The 19,666-nt window shown below is 47.1% G+C and overlaps 1 protein-coding gene across 1 annotated transcript in view; it reads left to right on the top strand.

The window, feature by feature from the left end:
• The first annotated feature begins 1,366 nt into the window (after positions 1–1,366).
• PPM1L (protein phosphatase, Mg2+/Mn2+ dependent 1L) overlaps positions 1,367–19,666 on the top strand; it is a 62,629-nt gene continuing 44,329 nt past the window's right edge. Inside the window, exon 1 of the mRNA XM_009089407.4 lies at positions 1,367–1,919. Coding sequence (XP_009087655.2) covers positions 1,521–1,919 — 399 coding nt within the window. The 5' untranslated portion in view covers positions 1,367–1,520. The remainder of the gene's footprint in view (positions 1,920–19,666) is intronic.

Raw genomic sequence — 19,666 nt, 5'->3', positions numbered from 1 at the left:
GAAATGTAAAATTTTGGATAAAATGCTAACAGAGGGGTTTGCACTCTCACATTTAAAGCAGCATCAGGGTTGTAATTAATATTTGTCCTTAATTTTGCTGTTTCTGTGAGAATGGGACACAGAAAGGCTGAAATTAGAATTTTGGGTGGAGCAGGCTGGGGGCTCTGTCATTTATTTCAGCTGAGCTTTGGAACAAGTGGCAAAACAAAGAATTTACAGCACAGCAACAACAGCCCAGAGGGAGTGGGAGCTGCTGGAAAACCTGGGATGCTCCCGGCTGAAATTTACACTTTTCCAGTCAGAATTTCAGTTTGGGGGTTTGGGGATGGATCATTCACTTTGTGTTTGTGGCGTTGGATTCTCGAGCTGGCTCTCTGAGGCTGCTTGATGGATTTTGTGTTTTGTGCCCCACAGCTGGCAGCAAACAGCTCAGGCACGGCCTTGAATTGTTTCTATTTAAATATAAATATTTATGTCATCTGTTATTCTGCTCACACGCACACAGCTCTGGTTTTCAGTGCTGTCAGCGCAGCAAAATGGCAATTTACACAAAGGGGGCAGAGAAAGAAGAGAGATGCTTTGGGGTTTTTCCCAACAAAATGCTACCCTGGCAAACTCTACTCTAAGTTTAATAATTGACAAAATCCTGCTCTGTTTCCGTTTTGACTGCGAGCTTGTGAAGGGAACTGGGGAACACGCCAGGGTCAATTTCATCCTTTAGAAGAACCCCAGGATGGTTTGTGTTGGAAGGGACTTTAAGGGCATCTCATCCCATGGGCAGGGACACTTCCCGCTATCCCAGGCTGCTCTAAGAACACTTTGATTAAATAACTTTGATTAAATAATGTTTAATTACGCTTTTAAATAATTTTAATTTTTTAAAATTTATTTTAAATAAATTTATTTTTATTAAAATCACTTTGATTAAATAATTTTGAATTTTTTAATTGTAAAAAATTTTGATTTCGATTCAAATCACTTGGATTACATAATTTTTTCCATTTTCCCGGCTCTTTCCCCAGCCGCTCCCAGCCTACAACTCCCAGCATGCCCCACACTCCACCCGCACCGGCGCGCTCCCGCGGGGGCTGCCGGGATTTGTAGTTTAGCGGCGCGGCGGGGGCGGCGGCCGGGACGCTCCGCCCGGGTGGAAGGAGGGCGGGCCGGCGGCGGGCGCGGGGGACACGGGACGCAGGTACCGCGGGCGGCCCCGGCAGCCACCTCCCGACCGAGCCGCGGCGCGCAGCGGCGTTCAGGAGGCATCCGGCGGCGCAGCGCTCGGCGCATCCATCGGCGGGCCCGCGCCCCCGCGGCACGGACGGGGCGCCGCGGGGCCGGGGCGCGGCCGCCGGGAGCAGCGGGAGCGGAGCCGCAGCGAGCGGAGAGGAGCGGAGAGGAGCGGAGCAGAACGGAGCGCGGGGCTCGGCGCTGCCCGGCCGGCCGAGCATGCACTGAGCGAGCGGCCCCGGGCTCGGAGCCGCCCCGCTGCATGCTGTGGGGAGACACGGTCGCGATAATAAATGATAGAGGATACAATGACTTTGCTGTCTCTGCTGGGTCGGATCATGCGTTACTTCTTGCTCAGACCGGAGACCCTGTTCTTGCTGTGCATCAGCCTGGCCCTGTGGAGTTATTTCTTCCACACGGATGAGGTGAAAACCATTGTTAAGTCCAGCAGGGATGCGGTGAAGATGGTGAAGGGCAAGGTGGCCGAGATCATGCAGAATGACAGGCTCGGGGGTTTAGACGTGCTGGACGCTGAGTTCTCCAAGACCTGGGAGTTCAAGAGCCACAACGTGGCTGTCTACTCCATCCAAGGCCGCAGGGATCACATGGAGGACAGGTTCGAAGTAATCACCGACCTGGTGAACAAGACTCACCCCTCCATCTTCGGGATATTTGATGGGCACGGAGGAGAGGCAAGTGCTCAGCTGGAAAAAACCAATAATTCAACAACACCAAAAAAAAAAAAAAAAAAAAAAAAAAAGGGGGGGGTGCGGGAGGGAGGATGGTCCAAGGCAAGGCGTGGATGTGTTCTCACCCACCAGGTTTGTGTGGCTGTCTTGTACATTGTGGGGAGGGGATTTCCTTGTTTTTTGGAGGGCGGTGGATGTCTCGAAAAAAGGGCTGTGTAATCCTCCCTTCCCTTTATCCCTCCTTACCCCTTCCGCGCTCAGCACGGCGCAAATGTGTCCGTACCCCCTTTGCCCTTTGCAGTAGTAGAGGTTTAATTGAAGGAAAGGCTGCTGGAGGTGGCTCTGACGTGCTTGGAATAACGATGATGAGCACAAACTCCCCGGAGTCATCTTTTGTTACAGCCAAGTGTGGTGTGATGTGATTTTGGCAGCGGGCTGGCTTCTCCCCCGGACAGAGCCGGGCTCATCGGCAGAGGTGAAACAGGAGCGCTGCTGGAGGATGCTAAAGCGTGTGTGTGGGAAATGTGCTGTGGGTAATTCCCTGAGCAGGGAGCCGAGCGCGGTGTTTGGGCATTGTGTTTGGGAGTTCATGGCATTAAAGCGCGCTGTGCCTGCCCTGCAGGGAAGGCAGCCAAGCCGGCATCGTGGCGCTCGCTGCTGGGCGACCTCGCCGCTCTGCCGGGCACGCCAGATCGGGATATTCCGTGGTTTGCGGATGATAAATGTTGGAACTGCAGCTTCTTCCTCTGCCTTTAGGATGTGGTGCTGCCACGCAGCTTTTGGTGTGGCACAAGGCACGCGTTTCGTAACTGTGGGCAAGGACGAGGAGTTCGTCCTTGTGTGGCACAGCAGCTCCGGCCGGGCGTGAGGGAACCCGCCGGGGGGATGGGAGAAATGGTGGGAATTTGCTGTCAGGGAGGGTGTTCCTCCAGCTGCTCCCCCGGATCCAAGAGTCCAAATCCTTCCTGGAAAAGCTCTGGCAGTGCCCAGGCACTCACGGGGCACAGGGGTGGCAGCTGCTGCCCTGCTAAACCTGGAAGGGCTCCTGGAAAATCCAGGCCCTGGGCTCGGCATCGGGAGCCGCTGCCAGCCTCGGCAAGGGACCTGGGCTGTCCTCGCAGTGTCGGCTCTTTGGCCCCCTTTAAATTAACGCCAACTCTTTGGGTATTGAGGATTGGCTTCATAAAAAACACCGAGCCCTGTTTTGGGGTATTCTGTGTGATTTCAGGTGGGCACAGCGGTGCCAGCTCCTCCTGGCGTTCTCGGGCCAGTTCCCTGGGCACGGAGGAGCACGGGTGGCACTGTCCGTGTGTTCCTTCCCAGCTTTTTCGGAGGAACAAGAGCCCCGAGCAGTTCCCTGGGGCCATCTGGCTCTCCTGTCCCTTAGTGCGAGCTGAGCTTCCTTGCGGGACCCGAGCGGCCCCAACAATCGGGGCAGGGCCCGAGCGCTGCTTTCCAACCGAGCGCTCCGAGCTGGGACCCGGCCTGAGAAGGGGATCTGATTTCTTTCATTAATTTTGTAGCTTGCCCTGCACGAGTTGGCAAGCTGAGGGTATTGAATGACCCCCAGCTAACGCAGGGAATGTTGGCATTTAGCTAACGTGCCCCTGGATGTTGCCTGCTTTGTTGGGCATCTTGCAATTCCATCCATGGCACGCGGCAATGCTGGATCCGTGGAAAACTCGTTGGCCTTTTGTATTCTGCTTCCTCAGAACTTGCTCGGATGGATTCAGTGGCAAAGTACAGGCAGGTTTTTCATTTTTGAAAGGTTCAGCAGAACTCTCCCCAGATCTTTCTAAATTTAGTGGTTTATAAATGTACCCGTCTCGCATCTGTTATTCATAATGGAATCCGAAGTGTTCTTCATGGCCTTTCCTCCTACAAAAATAAGTTGAGGACCTAATTAGTTTTGAGTTTTACATTTTAGGTAAAACTGTTCAGAAGAACATGAGCTGTGCGCTGTGCATACAGGAAAAAAAAAGAAATAATGAGGAACGGGTTTTATTCTAAGCAGGTTTTGTAATTTTGAGTAGAAAACGAGAGAGAAGAAATAAAAATTTATGCTCATATTTAATCCATAGTACATAATACTACATTCTAAGTCTCTGTTTCAATGGGGGGTTTGTATGTCTTCATTTATTTTCATTTTTTAGAAACATCAAATGCTCTGTGAAACACTTCATCTACGCGCTTGGTGAAGCCTTTGTGAAGGTTAAATTTTCCATATGGGCTCCCATTAAATTTCTTTATGTATATTTCAGGAATAAAGAACAGCTGATCCCTGGGGTTACTCGTGAAACAAACTGTTCTGTATGGGGAGAAATTTGTTTTTCCCAACAGCCAATACCAGGAATGAGATGCCAGATGAATTATTTCCAGCTATATGCAAGGGAGCCTGTCTCCATCAATTACTTCCTGCCATATCCCATTGAAGTGGAAGGATGGAGGAGCATGATTCAAGCAGCTTCAATTACTGTGCACTGCTAATTTATGAAGATTTCTGAGCTTTCATATCACCAACATTTTGCATAAATTCCACTTTTCTCTTATGTCATTTCCTCTTCCAGCTTCCAGTTTTAGCCTGGATAGGTTGGCAGACATGGCTTTGGATTTTGTGGGTGGCTTGAGAAGGGAGTAAGCAAAAATCATTATTAATGCTCTGGTTTGCTGCAGTAACTGCTGAAAGGCAAGAACATTTCAGAGAGAAAATTGGATGTGGGGTGTGTAGTGCAAGCTTTTATTAAAGGTTCGTTTCTTGGAGAAACTTTTTTTATTAAAGGTTAGTGTCTTGGAGATATAATGGTAATGATGATGATGATGATGATGACAATGATGATGGATGATAATAAAAATAACAATAACAACAACAAAACAACAACAGCAATAATAATAATAACAAATAGTAATAATAATAATAGTGCAGAGCAGGTGGAGGTCAAATAAGACCTTTCTAGATCTTCCTTTCGTCCTCCTAGATTTAGAAAGAATAAAGAAAAGTTGCTGCCTGTTGTCTCACTGAATGACTTTGGCCAAAGGATCATCCTTCAAGGTGATTGAACTCACAAAAGAAAAACATTTCTGTTCTCTCATCAGCTTCTTTTTAAGGTTTAAAATGGCTTGAGTGCTTTTTTTTCCCTTTATTTAGGAATTTTGGGGCTGTCCAGGCTGGAGGATGAAGCAGTGTCAAACTGCACAAATGACCAAATAACAAATGATGAGCTGGAAAGCTGAGCAGAGGAAAGGCTGGCTGCTTAATGAGAGTGATTTCCCTATTTTAACTACCATTTACTCTCAAATATTTAAGGTTTAAGCACGCACTTTAATGAGATCTCAGCATTAGACAAGGGCAAAATAGCTCAGCTCCCATCTGCAGTTTTATAGTTATGGCTCTGCTGTAAATCATGGGTTTTTCCTAACCCTGTGGGGTGAAGGTTTTAAAAATAATTATGGTAATAGATAGTACCTTCCTCTGCCTGGGCTTGTTTGCAGTTGTAAACGGATGTGGGAAATTACAGCTCAGTAACTGTCTCATAAAAAAATGTCTCTTTTTATTTCCCTCCACCTCCTGAACGGGGACATGGCAAGACTTGTCCCTCGTGATGTGTAGCTGTGGGTAAGAGCTTTTCTCTGCCTGGAATAATTGGGCTCTGGAGCTGCTTAGCCAGTGTTTGAAGATGGAAAATACACCTTTTTATTTTTAATTTTTATTCCCAGTGCAGGGAAAGGCTGGAATGGGGAAGGAGAGAACGGTGTGGAAGTGGCTCCGTGGGGCTCAGGACCTTGATATCAGCAGCACCAAGTGCTGGCAGGAGTCTCTGGTTACTGATTAACTGAGAAAGACACAAAAAGAAAAAAAGGAAAAAAAAGGGAAAGGGCAGAAGATAATGGTGGAGAGTCCTGAGGAGCCTGGTGTGAGGCTGAGGTGAGGCCTGGAGGAGAGGGCATGGTGCCAGCTGTGTTGGAATAAACCTGCTGTGCATTCCAGCTCTCTGATCCTGACAGCAGAAGGTGTTTGTGCTGTGCTGAAAGCAGAGAAAGCTGCCAATTTCACCATTTTAGTTCATTTTTTTGGTGGTTTTTTTTAATCTGCTAATTCTCATTCCAGCCCCATCCCTGTGATGCTGAACTACTTAAGCAATCTCAGCAGTGAAAATTTACCTCTCAGGCTTTTGAGTCAAGGCCATTCAGGATTGATGGCCTGGGATTTTATAAAAGGTAGGAATAAATCAAACACAGGCTTTGGAGTTTCTCTGGATGTTACAGCCCAGTTGTAAGGAGCAGTCTTGGAGGGTTTGCAGTTTTTAAACAGAAAACTGCCAGCATGGTTTTCCTTTTATAGTAATTTCCTTGGGTTTCTAATCTAGAATCCACTGCAATGTGCCCAGATGTTTGAATAAATATTTACATAGGTGAGGTCATGTTGATAGGCAAGTCCCAAATCTGCTTATGAATTCCCCTCCAGTGGCCTAAAACACAAGTCAGAAATGATCTACAGGAACATTCCTGTCATGTTATTCACTTTATCTAAGTTTTATTCTTGCATCTCATGCTCCAGGATTGTGATTTTTCACCCTACAGCACCACGCTGATTTGATCCAGGGTTAAACTCTACGCTCATTTGCTGTACAAAAATTGATTAAAATGCTGTAAAAAGCTGTAATTGGAAGGAGGAACTTTAATTGCTGACATTCAGGGCTGTATCATTGGGTGTAGGATTGAGCCTTTTTTCAATTTTGATAGAAATCAAGAAGTCCATTAATTTTTAATGTGTTTTGCCAGCTTTGTTTTAATGGGTGTTTCCCTGTCTGGGCTCTCAGGCTGCCAGCAGATTGCCACTGCTTTAATGAAATCCATTTTGATTATGAGATGCTTTCAGATTATGAAAGTCATTGAAGTTTTCCCCCATGAACTTGAGGAACTCAAGACTCCTCCACAGGACGTGTTCCTGTTGGGAATTGCTGTGCATGGGGAGGAAACAATCTTGGAGCAGTGGGATTTGAATCATTTCTGTTCCCTAGCTCAGGAGTTTGGATACTTTTGTGTTTAACAGTGTGAGAGAAACAAAAATTTCACGTCCTCTGTCATGTGGGTTAATTAAACCAGCAGATTGCTCTGCCTCCAGTGTGGTGTTTCCAGCAGCTCTTTTGGAGCACAGTGGGATTTCTCCTCCCTCCCTTTTTGCTGGAAACCCAAATATTTACGGTGTAAATTGTGCCTTAAAGCTGTGATTTGGCTTCTGGCAGTTTCACTTCTGAAACAATCTCCTGGCTCGTGGTTGCTGTGTTTTGCTGCTGGCTGGTTTCTGCTGGTGGCTGCAGTTTCCTGCAGCAGTTTTGGCACTGTGGCCACGTCCCATGCTCATGGCAGGATTCCCATGCGCTGCTTTTGGCACTTCTCAATTTTTTTCTTCATTTTCTCAGGACTTTTCAGCCCTGCCCCTCTTCCTCTGGGGTTTTGTGTCTTCCTCAGCACGCAGGTATTGCCTGCTCTGAAGTGAAGAGTCCAGCTTTCCTCAGCCCCAGCAGCCTTTGGGCATATTGATCTGCTCAGAGATGAGCCTGGCTGTGCTCTGAGATCAGCCAGGTTTTGGGATCCAGCCCTGGAAGTGTCCCAAGGGTTTGGAGCATCCTGGTCTAGTGGGAGGTGTCCCTGCCCATGGGATAAGGTGGGATTTAGGGTCCCTTCCACCCCAAACCAGTGCAGGAAAGGCAATGCAGAGGTACCAGGCACTCATTTTTCTCAGGTCTCAAGGTTCAGGTCTTGCCCTTCCCTCAGAGCACAGCACAGAAACCCTGGGAAAAAAGGAACAAAATGCTCCTGTGCTCCTCCTGCTTCCAGTCTCTGCCCTTGCAGGGAGACTTCCCAGACCTAATTTAAGGGCAGCAGCTGCTCTAATTAGGCACAGAAAGTCACACGCCTCTTGCTCCAATTTTTCACTACAATATTTGGTAAATTCTCCAAGTTTAAGTGAAGTCAGCCCCCTTTGGGCCCTACTGCAGCCCTGCTCTGTGCCCCACACAGACTCCTCAGCCCCATTCCTCATCCCTGCTGGTCCTGGGGCCACATTCTGTCCCTCATGCCACAAACCCTCAGGGGATGCCGTGCCCATTCCACCCCTTCCTGGGACGTGCTTTAAAACAGAGTTTGGAACTCCAGGTTCCCTCTGGCTGCTCCTCCTGGAGCTCAGGTTCACCAGATCCCAGCCCAGCTGGCCAGACCAGTTCCTCTGGCTCAGCCCCAGCCCAGGAGTTCCCCCAGGCAGGAGATGCTCACCAGCTTTTAATGACCCCATTTCTTTATGAGCTGTAGAGTTTCACTTCCCCCAGAAGCTCAGGAAACAGCAAAGGCTGCAGGTGAGGCAATCCCAAAAAGAAGTTTTCATCCTGGCAAAAATGTCCATGCTGTTGTCATTTGTGTGTAAAATCAGGAGTTGTAACAAGCTGCAGATTTTTTTTTCCTTTTTTGGGCTGTTTTATCTGCTTTTACTCCTGTTTTTCAGCTGGTGTTTAACACTTCAATGTTAAACACTGGTGGTTTTATTAAAGCAGTTTAAAGCTCGTGCCAGAAGTGGTTTCATTTGAAAGCAACATAGCTTTGAAAAAATGCAAATTTCATTGCAGTTTAGGAGAGAAGAAAGGTTTGCAGGTGCCAGAGTAGTGACAAATCCTCAGGGTAAGTAAGACTGGTGGGAATGGTGAATTTTGGTTGAAATAACTGCTCATTTATGCCGTGAAATCAGTGTTTATATGGCAAATACAGCTTGGACCAGATCAGGCCTGATCCAGGAAGCATCAAGGGAAATATTTTGGTCCCACTAAAAACCAGAAATAACAGAAAGCTGTTGTTAAGAGCAGGCTCTCAGCTCTGGAGTGGTTTGCCATCAAATAATGTGGATGGAGGAGAAATCCACCTTTCCTTCTGCTCCTGTGGGAAAGCCACCCCAGAAAAGCAGCTGGTGGTGGATACAGTGAGCTGGGATCTTGGGAGAGGAGCAGAGTGGACAGGGGGAAAGAGGGAGAAGGGGGAAGGGGTGAGAAAAGGGAACAGGGGGAAGGAGAGGGGAGAAAAGGGGAGAAGGGGAAAGAGGGGAGAAAAGGGGGCAGGGGGAAGGAAGGATGAGCAGAGTGGACAGAAGGGAGGGAGAGATGAGCAAAGTGGACAAGGGGAAGGAAGAAGGGATGAGCAAAGGGGTCAAGGGGAGGGAAGGATGAGCAGAGGGGACAAAGGGAAGGAGGATGAGCAGAGGGGACAAAGGGAAGGAAGGATGAGCAGAGGGGACAAGGGATGGAGGATGAGTAGAGGGGACAAAGGGAAGGAGGATGAGCAGAGGGGACAAAGGGAAGGAGGATGAGCAGAGGGACATAGGGATGGAGGGATGAGCAGAGTGGACAAAGGGATGGAGGGATGAGCAGAGGGGACAAAGGGAAGAGGGATGAGCAGAGGGGACAAAGGGATGGAGGGATGAGCAGAGGGGACAAAGGGAAGGAGGGATGAGCAGAGTGGACAAAGGGATGGAGGGATGAGCAGAGGGGACATAGGGAAGAGGATGAGCAGAGGGGACAAAGGGAAGGAGGATGAGCAGAGGGGACAAAGGGATGGAGGGATGAGCAGAGTGGACAGAGGGATGGAGGGATGAGCAGAGGGGACAAAGGGATGGAGGGATGAGCAGAGTGGACAGAGGGATGGAGGGATGAGCAGAGGGGACAAAGGGAAGGAGGGATGAGCAGAGGGACAAAGGGAAGGAAGGATGAGCAGAGGGGACAAAGGGAAGGAGGATGAGCAGAGGGGACAAAGGGAAGGAGGGATGAGCAGAGGGGACAAAGGGAAGGAGGGATGAGCAGAGGGGACAAAGGGATGGAGGATGAGCAGAGGGGACAAAGGGAAGGAGGATGAGCAGAGGGGACAAAGGGATGGAGGGATGAGCAGAGGGGACAAAGGGAAGGAGGGATGAGCAGAGGGGACAAAGGGAAGGAGGGATGAGCAGAGTGGACAAAGGGAAGGAGGGATGAGCAGAGTGGACAAGGGAAGAGGGATGAGCAGAGGGGACAAAGGGAAGAGGGATGAGCAGAGGGGACAAAGGGATGGAGGGATGAGCAGAGGGGACAAAGGGATGGAGGATGAGCAGAGGGGACAAAGGGAAGGAGGATGAGCAGAGGGGACAAAGGGATGGAGGGATGAGCAGAGGGGACAAAGGGAAGGAGGGATGAGCAGAGGGGACAAGGGCAGGGAGGAAGGAGTGTCGTTCTTTGGGTTGAGCCCATCACCAAGCCCTGAGAGCAGCGTGGCAGCACAAAGGACTGTCCTGCTGCTCCTACAAACTGCCTGTGATGCTGGAACATCTCCTGCTCTCATCATCTGTGACCCTGCCTGCTCCCCAGCTGTGGGAGCAGCTGACATCTCCAGCCACACAATCACAGGAGGTGTTTTCACACTGCAATCAGCCCCGGCTCCTCGTGTGGGCAAACCTCAAAGCTCCCCTGGAGAAATGAGCTCTTATTTGCATTTTACTTTCAGCACCAAAATGTTATCCCTTGCAGATTTGCTCATTGTCAGAAGTGTTGATAAAGCCTTTTTTATTTTTTTTTCCTCTGAATCCCCTTCAGGGGTAAACATTTGATTTTATTAAGTTCTGTTATAATAGCTGAAGCTGTCATACAGTGCTGCTTTCAATCAATATGCTTTTTAATGTAATAAATCTCTTTACTTTTTCATTCTCCTCCCAAAAAAAAAAACTGCTGGAGGGTGTGAAACATTTCTTCAGAGGGAAAAGTGCGTGGTCCATAATACAGCTCTGTGCTGTGCCACTTCTTTAAACCTGATTTTAAATGGGAATATGATTTATTTCAGGTAATCTGTGCATGCACTGCATTTTCCCTGGAATGTGTGCTCCCTCCAGACAAACACTGAGGTATTGAAATATCTGATTGTGGTTGGCATGAAATAAAATCTCTGTCCAAAGCTGTGTGCTTTCAGGAATGAAGTGTGGGAGTAGGAGGAAGGGGAGAAGGAACATGCTTGTCTCTTTAGTGTTCTTGATGTTTATACCCCTGAGCTTTCATCTGCTTTCGTGCTTTGCAGAGTGAATTGGTTTTTTCTGATTTTGTAGCATTTTTTTTATTGCTCAAGTGGTTTTGGAGATGTCTAAGACATTGGGTAGGATGTAGAAGGTGCTTTTTGTGCTGGGGTTTTTTTAACGTGGGATATATGTGATGTGGTTCCTGTGGTTTTATTTCTGCTGGGAAGCAGGGAAGTTGGGCAGCAGTCTGGATAATCCCATAAAAAACCCTAATTTTTCATTGGATATTTGTTCCTAATTATCTGAAGTTTGGCAGTTCATTGTGGGAGAAAAGGGGAACCACAGCTGAAGTTTGGCCCTTTAGTGGTGTGGAAGGAAAGGGGAATCCTGGCTGAAGGTTGGTGAACAAAGGGAAATCACACCTGAAGTTTGGCTCTTTGTTGGCATGGAAGAAAAGGGGAATTAGAGCAGGAGAAGTAGGAAAAACCAGTGTCCAGCTCCCAAGGAGGAGAGAAGCAGCAGCCCTGGGAAGGAGACAATCCCAGTTCCACAGAGTGGAGTTAACTCAGGGATGTGCACCTTGGGGGGAGATGCCAAACTGCTGGAATCCATCCAACACCTGAGGGGCTGGATTAGTGTGAGAGGTGATTCCTCTGGCAGGATGATCCTGGTTTTATTTGGTGCTGGATTTGTGTGAGGTGATTCCTGTGCCAGGATGATCCTGGTTTTATCTTGTGCTGGATTTGGTTTAGGTAATTCCCATGGTCAGGATAATTCTGGTTTTATTTGGTGCTGGATTTGGTTTAGGTGATTCCTCTGTCAGGATGAATCCTGGTTTTATTTGGTGCTGGATTAGTGTGTGAGGTGATTCCTGGTTCAGGATGATCCTGGTTTTATTTGGAGCTGGATTTGTTTTAGGTGATTCCCATGGTCAGGATATTCCTGGTTTTATTTGGTGCTGGATTAGTGTGTGAGGTGATTCCTGGGGCAGGATGATCCTGGTTTTCCTGAGTGCAGGATTTTGACTTCTGTGCCAGGATGATCCTGGTTTTATTTGGTGCAGGATTTTCATTCCTGTGCCAGGATGATCCTGGTTTTATTTGGTGCAGGATGTTGATTCCTGTGCCAGGATGATCCTGGTTTTATTTGGTGCAGGATGTTCATTCCTGTGCCAGTATGATCCTGGTTTTATTTGGTGCAGGATTTTCATTCCTGTGCCAGGATGATCCTGGTTTTATTAGGTGCAGGATGTTGATTCCTGTGCCAGGATGATCCTGGTTTTATTAGGTGCAGGATTTTCATTCCTGTGCCAGGATGATCCTGGTTTCCCTGAGTGCAGGATGTTGATTCCTGGGGCAGGATGATCCTGGTTTTATTAGGTGCAGGGTGTTGATTCCCGGGGCAGGATGATCCTGGTTTCCCTGAGTGCAGGCTGGGGAAGCAGCCAGCCCCATGTTTTGGCAGCTCTCCTTTGTGGCTCTCCAAGAAGCCCTTCCAGTGCTGTTACCCCGGGGGTTCTGGGCACTAAACTTTGCCCTCTTTGTTTCTGCCTTGCTGGCACAAATTCCAGCCTGAGCTGCTGCTCAGGACAGAGGGGACAGAGTGTGGGAGCAGCTGCTGCTCCGTGCTGGTGCCAGTTGGCATCAGCCAGCAGAGGAGAGCCCCCACAAACACTGACATGGAGCTGCTCCACCTGCAGAGATTTTGGGGGGACACACCCTCGGGAATTCTTGGTGCTGTATCTAAACCCATCCCTGGGTTTGGCTTTTTCAGAGGCTCAGGAGTGGCTGGGAGTGAAGCAATGGGGGAATCTCAGGGGATGAGTGTGCAGGGAAGATTTGTAATCCCTGGCAATTAGGGAAGTGTTGCTGAGGTTAATGGGGATATTATTTTTAACTCTGAGGGCAGGAGCAATCTCCTGCCTCCGGGATGGAATTATTTCAATCAGTGCTTTAAATAAGCACTTCTGTGATGGTTTAAACTGACAAACATTTAAATCATCAACCCGAATTCTTTTTTAGCTGTTACGTACCCTGATAAATTCACATTATTTTTATTTTGCATTGAGGCAGAAGGGTATTTACTACCAGTGTTTAGTTGTGTGAGTGAGCTTGGGCTTTTTTTCCTTTTTTTTTCTCTTTTTGTGGATATCATTACTGTAAGTAAAAGCTAAATAAGAAGCCAAATACTGTGGTGAGATCAGGAACCTTCTCCTCAGACTATAACTGGAATCATGGACAAGAACTGGAGATAATTCTGCTCAGGGTAACCACATCTTCACAGAGAATGATGGCAAAATAATCAGTTCTTTATAACAAACACACATTCTTTTCCTGCTTTGAGGAGAAAGTCCTGGTAGGAGCTGGTTCCCACTTCAATAACTTTTTCTTTAACCTTCAGAGGCAAACACGTGCTGTTCACATCTATAATTCTAATTAATTGCCATTTTAGGGTGATAGTCTATATTCTCAGGCTTGGAGAAATAAATTTCGTCCATAGTTTTATTTTTAAACAAAAAAAAAAAAAAATAGGTAACCTAACATTCATTCTTCTAGCTGTGATGAATTCCAGTATCCCAGGCCATGTCAACCTCTTGGAGTTAGTAAACATTTTAATTAGATTTTTTTTAAGGTGACAGAGTGTATTCTCAAGCTTTCAGAAATGAATTTTTGTTAATAGTTTTACTTTTAAACGACTTTTCTTTAAAAAAAAGCAATTTCTTTGCCTTTTTGTGTTGTATCACAAGGGCCAGGCTGCAGCACTGCATGTGATGGGTAGAAAAATATCCCAAATGAATTTAGGGAATCTCTTGGGATGTACTGGAGCACTGCAGGGTTCTGAGCTGCCTGAGCTGGAGTCTGTGTGCTCTGAAGTGTCCATGCAAACATTCACTCTTCCAGCTGTGATGATTTTCAATATCCCAAGCCATTTGAACCTCTTGGAGTTAGTAAACATTTTAATTAGATTTTTTTAAGGTGATAGAGTGTATTCTCAGGTTTTACTTTTAAGCAACTTTTCTTTAAAAAAAATCAACTTATTTGCCCTTTTGTGTTGTATCACAAGGGCCAGGCTGCAGCACTGCATGTGATGAGTAGAAAAATATCCCAAATAAATTTGGGGAATCTCTTGGGATGTACTGGAGCACTGCAGGGTTCTGAGCTGCCTGAGCTGCAGTCTGTGAGCTCTGAAGTGTCCATGCAAACATTCACTCTTCCAGCTGTGATGATTTTCAATATCCCAAGCCATTTGAACCTCTTGGTGTTAATTACCATTTTAATTAGATTTTTAAGGTATTCTGTGTGCTCTGAAGTGTCCCTGCAAACTCTGCCCTGAGAGCTGAACTGCAGAGCCCCAGGAGGCCCAGCAGGAGAGGCCAGGGAAGAGTTTCCAGCTGCAGGTTGGGAGGAGTTGTCCCAAGTGCAGTTTTTAAAAGCTTTTTTGGCCCAGTGCTGTCCATGTTATTCAGGAAGAAGCTGGCTGGGAGGGAGGATGGTGTGGGTGGGTAACAGGAGAGGCTGGAACCTCAAACCTACTCTAGAAAAGAGATATTTTTACTGGAATGTTTTGTTGCTGAGTTTCCCAGCACCTGAATTTAGGAGAGCTAAACACAATCCCAGTGGCAAACACCGTTCAATTGAGGCTTTTTTAAAAATTGAAAACTGGGGTTTTTTTCTGTCTCAGTGGCTTTAATTGACCTCGCTGGGCCTCTGATTCAGAGTCTCTCAAAAGTGGGTGACAAAAGCCTGGTTCACCTCTGTGAACAGGTGTTTGCAGCTCATTTTACAGGCTCACATTTCTGCTTGTGTCTCTCGGCTGCTCTCACCCAGGCCAGGAACACAACTGAAAATAGAAAGTTGTGGTCTCTCTCTTCTTTTCTCCCAGAGGCATCTGCTCCTTTTTTTGGTTGTTGTTGGATTCCCCTGTGTGCCTTCTGTTATTTAATGTGACACCAGCACCTTCCTGCTGGGCTCTGCAGCCCCCAGGCTCTTGCTTTAATGGGATTATTAAGAAATTAATGGCACCTAAGACAGGGCAGCACCAATTCTCACTCCAGATCGTGGACCTGGGGGGTTTTCACGCCAAAATCAGAAATCCTGGTTTGAACCTGGCCAAACCCTGAGCTGTTGGCATGTTCTAGGTGAATTTTGGTTTGAAGCAGTTCAAAAAGTGATCCAAAAGCCAGGCAGGGGTGGGGAAGTGGGGCTTTCTCATCCCTGCCTTCCTCTTGTTTAGGGAATTTATGGCATTTTGAGACAGCACAAAAAGAGCCTGGTTTCTTCATTTATCCAGAAATAACCGAAGGTGTCAGCAGCCCAAAGGGAGCTTTGAGGGAAAGTTTGGAAAACAACAGTGAAACAAGAAAAGTCTTCTCCTTTCTGGAGGTGTGGTGGTTTCAGGAGACCCAGGAGTGAATGAATTAATCCCAGGAGTGAAAGAATTAATCCCAGGAGTGAATTAACCCTAAACTCAATTCACCCCAAAGTGAATTAACCCCAGGAGTGAATTCACCCCAAAGTGAATTAACCCCAAAGTGAATTGACCCCAGGAGTGAATTAACCCCAAAGTGAAGTCACCCCAAACTGAATTAATACCAAACTGAATTCACCCCAAAGTGAATTCACCCCCAAAGTGAATTCACCCCAAAATGAATTGACCCCAAAATGAAGTGACCCCAAAGTGCAGTGACCCCAGGAGCTGAGCCCTTCCCTCTGGCTGCATCCCCCTGTGCTCCCCTGTTCCTGGGCAGGCCCTGCTGTTCCTCTCCTGGCCACAGGAGCCTTCCCTGCAGGCAGGATTTGAGCATTTGGAATAATTTGGCCTCTCTGGAGCAGCACAAAGGAGAATGTGCAAGAGATGAAAGTGCTGCCTTTGCCTGGAGGGCTGCAGGTGCTGCAGGGTGGGCTCCTGGGGCTGCTCGCTTTCTTCTCTCTCATTTTCTGCTCTTGAGACTTAAAAACATGCCCTGGAAAAACTAAAACTCTCCTGGAAGCTTTTGATCCAAGAGCCCAACTCCTCAGAGAGTGGGGATGTGGGCATGGCCAGAGTGCTCTGATTGAAATGAGGAGAAAGAAGTTAAATTAGGGAACATGACAGGGTTTATTCTCCTGCTGAAAGCGCCCCAGAAGATCAAGTTCAGTGGTTTTTTGGTTTTCACTTTCAAAGTTACCTCAATAAAGGATTTAAAGCCTCCTGATCTGCCTTGAATTAAAGTTGTGTACTGCCAAAAGCTGCTCTTAGCAGGGAGGGGCCTTGCAAGGTGACCAGGGACGAGTTGGGAGCAATAAAGAGAAATTAAATTAATTACACGGTGGCTGAGGTTGCCTGTGTTTTATCCTCCCTCTGCACAGCCACGTGAGGAGAGGAAATCAAATGAAGGAAGCTGAAGAGGATTTTTGTTATTGCCCCAAGCTCAGACAGCTCCACACCACAGGAAAGAACCTGCAGGATTATTTTTGTACAGCAAGAATTGGTGACATGTTGGGGGGGGAAAAAAGAAAAAAGAGAGAGATAATGAATGGTCAAAAGCAGCAAATATGTAAATATTTTCTAGGGAGAAGTAATTAGTGGCAGGAATGAGCTCCCACTCAGCCCTGGGCTGCCAGAGGAGCTCAGTTCCCAATAATCAGTTTGAAAACACATCAGAGGTGCCTTTTTTCCTGCTCTCATTAAGCTGTTGCAGCCAGGGATGGCATTATTGAAATGTCAGGGTTCAAGAGCCTGCCAGGAAAGCGTTCAGGGGAGGGGAATGCATCAAAACACTCCAGCAAAGCTCTCTGGGCTCTGCTGTCTCTGCAGGTGGCACAGCCTGTCCTGGGAGCAGCGAGGTGCAGCTGAGAATGTGCAGCTCTCACTGAGCCCTGCCCTCCTGCACCCACCCAGGGGATCAGCATCCATATCCCTGGGAGCCCCCTGAGTGAGCAAACATTGTCTTTAGAATGACAGAGTCTACTCTCAGGCTTTCAGAAATGAGGTTTTGTTAATAGTTTTACTTTTAAACAACTTTTTGGGGTTTTTTTTTTTAAGCAACTTCTTTCCTTTTTTGTGTTGTATCACAAGGGTCAGGCTGCAGCACTGCATGGGATGGGTAGAAAAATACTCCAGGTAAATTTAGGGAATCTCTTGGGATGTATCAAAGCACTCCAGGCTTTTGAGCTGCCCAAGCTGGAGTTTGTGTACTTTTCCTTTCCCTTTCCCTTTCCCTTTGCCGTTCCCTTTCCCTTTGCCCTTTCCCTTTCGGGCCTTGTCCGGCGTGTCCCGTTCCCGTTCCGTGTTCCTTTCCGTCTTCCTTTGCCGGTCCTTTCCTTTGCCTTTCCTGGTGGTCCGTGCCTTTCCGTTCCTGCCTTTCCTTGTCCTTCCTTTCCTTTCCTTCCTGTCCTTCCCTTCCCTTCCCTTCACCTTCCCTTCCCTTCCCCTTCCCTTCCCTTCCCTTCCCTCCCTTCCCAACTCCCCTCCCAACTCCCCTCCCACTCCCTCCCCTCCCCTCCCCTACCCCTCCCCTCCCTCCCCTCCCTCCCTCCCCTTTTTCCTCTCCCCTTTCCCTTATCAATTCATTTATTCACTGAATTTTGGTAAAGATCAGAATATCTGGGTTAAATTCTGCTCTGTGTGAGAGATTTCAGTCCTAATTTCTCATTCTGTGGGGATCAGGTTTTCTTATTTTACATGCAGCTTTTTAAACCCTGATGTCTCAAAACACCGAGTTCTAAATGGAATTAAACAATCTGGATTTGGATGGATTTGAAGCAGGAGCAGGGAGGTTTGCAAGGCACCATCTCTGGATTTCATCACAGTCAGCAATGCAGGAATTTGCACAGAAATTCCTGCATTGGAATTTCATGAATGGAGTGTGGGGAGAAGCATTTGTGGCTCACGGTGTGGATGTGAGCAGCAGCAGCTCAGGCTCCAAAATGCTCCTTTTCTTGGATTTCTACCCTGAAAATACATTTAGCAGAGGTTTAGGAACAGCTGAGAGGGGTCATCCTTGAAATTAAACCAGTTCTTACCTCTGGATTGTTCCAGAAATGTCCTGAGCAGTTAATCTCAGTGGAATGAGGTGATCTTTAGGATCCTGCCTAACCCAAGCTGTTGGAGGATTGGTGATTTTTAATTTATTTATTTATTGTTAAACTGACTGTAAGGGATGCTGATCCTCCCATCCTGGCTGTGCCAAGGCAGCAGGAGCTGGGAGAGCTCCTTGGAGTAACTTCCTCCTCCCTTTTTGGAAAGGTTGCTTGAAACTTTGCCCTAAAATTGAAATTCATCAATTTTTCAAATTTTCCCATCCAGGGAAAAAAGTGGAGCTTTATCTGGGCTGAATAATGCATGGCTGCCTGGATGTGATCCTGGTGCTGCTCTCCTTGCAGGGCATTGATCTGGAGGAGGTGGAAACAGAACCTGGAGACCCAAAAAACCCCGAGAGGAACCAGGATGTGAGCAGAGCTGAGAAGGGGCAAAGAGAGGCTGAGCCTGCAGCTGCATCCACTTCATCCCTGATTTGTTTTTGGGATGTCCAGCACTGCTGCCTGTCCTCTCCTGCTTCTCCCAGCTGGTGTTTGCAGCCCTTGCTGGGCTGACAGAGCTCGAGTGGAATGACAACAATTCCTGATGTCAGGGAACGCCCTGGGACCTGTCCAGAGCCTGCTGAACTCCTGGGTGTCAGTCCAGCAAAACAAAAACACGGGGAAAATACAGGGGAAATCCAGCTAAACAAAACTAAACAAAGCCTGGTGCCCTGTGGGAGAAAAAGCAGAGATTTCTGTGGCAAAAACTAAAAATCCTCCAAGGAAATACTGCGATATTTCCCCAGCTAAAGAGGTCCCACTGAAAAGTTGCATTTTGAATTTATCACCTGCAGCAGTTTGAATTTATCAGAGCCAAAATAGCTGAAGTCCCAAGCAGGAGATGAGGAATCTGTGGGCAGTGCTGGTGTTCAGGTCTGTCAGTCAGGAGGGGCTGAGGGTTTGGTATTTTGGATTGGTATTTTGGTATTTTGGATTGGTATTTTGGTATTTTGGATTGGTATTTTGGATTGTTCCAGGTGCAGAACGGGATTGACAGGGAGAGGCTGAGCTTTGGCCATGTGTGCTGGTCCTGCCTCCAGAATGGGGTGGGGATCCCAGAACTCCCCTCCCTGAGCCATATTTTCAGTAGCTGCTGTAAACACCAGCCTTTCAAACCATTTTGGGATTTATTTATTTATTTATTTATTTATTTATCTATTGGCCAGTGCTTTGCAAACTCCCCTGTTCGTGCTTCAAACCCAGACTGGTAAATTCCATTCAGAATTATTTCTTACTGTTGGATTTATTAGCCCCCATCTGGAATTAATCCTGTCTCAAGAGATGAATTCTCTTCAGAGAAATAATGCAGTTTAATTTTTAAAACGTGGATGTGATCATATTCATTTTATACTCATTTTATATTCACTTTATGCTCATTTCATGCTCATTTCACTGTCATACTCTGAATATTTGATCTTCCTCAGTCCCAATAAATAACAGGGAAATAAAGAACATTTCATGTAATGCTAGGGTTGTTTTGAGGTGGTGACCATCCTGTGGCAAATATTGATTGCAGTGCACATTTCCTTTTTGAAAAGTGAATTTTTGAAAAACCTGCAATAATTTCCACATTGAAGAAAGGTAGAACAGAAAATTCTGCTGAAGTGTAAAGGCTGCTAACCTCTAAGAACTGCAGGCTGAGTCTCAATTTGATTCTTACTTACTGTACCAAA

This window comes from Serinus canaria, chromosome 9, assembly GCF_022539315.1.
Source record: "Serinus canaria isolate serCan28SL12 chromosome 9, serCan2020, whole genome shotgun sequence".
Taxonomy (NCBI): domain Eukaryota; kingdom Metazoa; phylum Chordata; class Aves; order Passeriformes; family Fringillidae; genus Serinus; species Serinus canaria.
The sequence above is the reverse complement of the archived record's forward strand: the minus strand, read 5'-3'. Positions and strand labels throughout refer to the sequence as shown.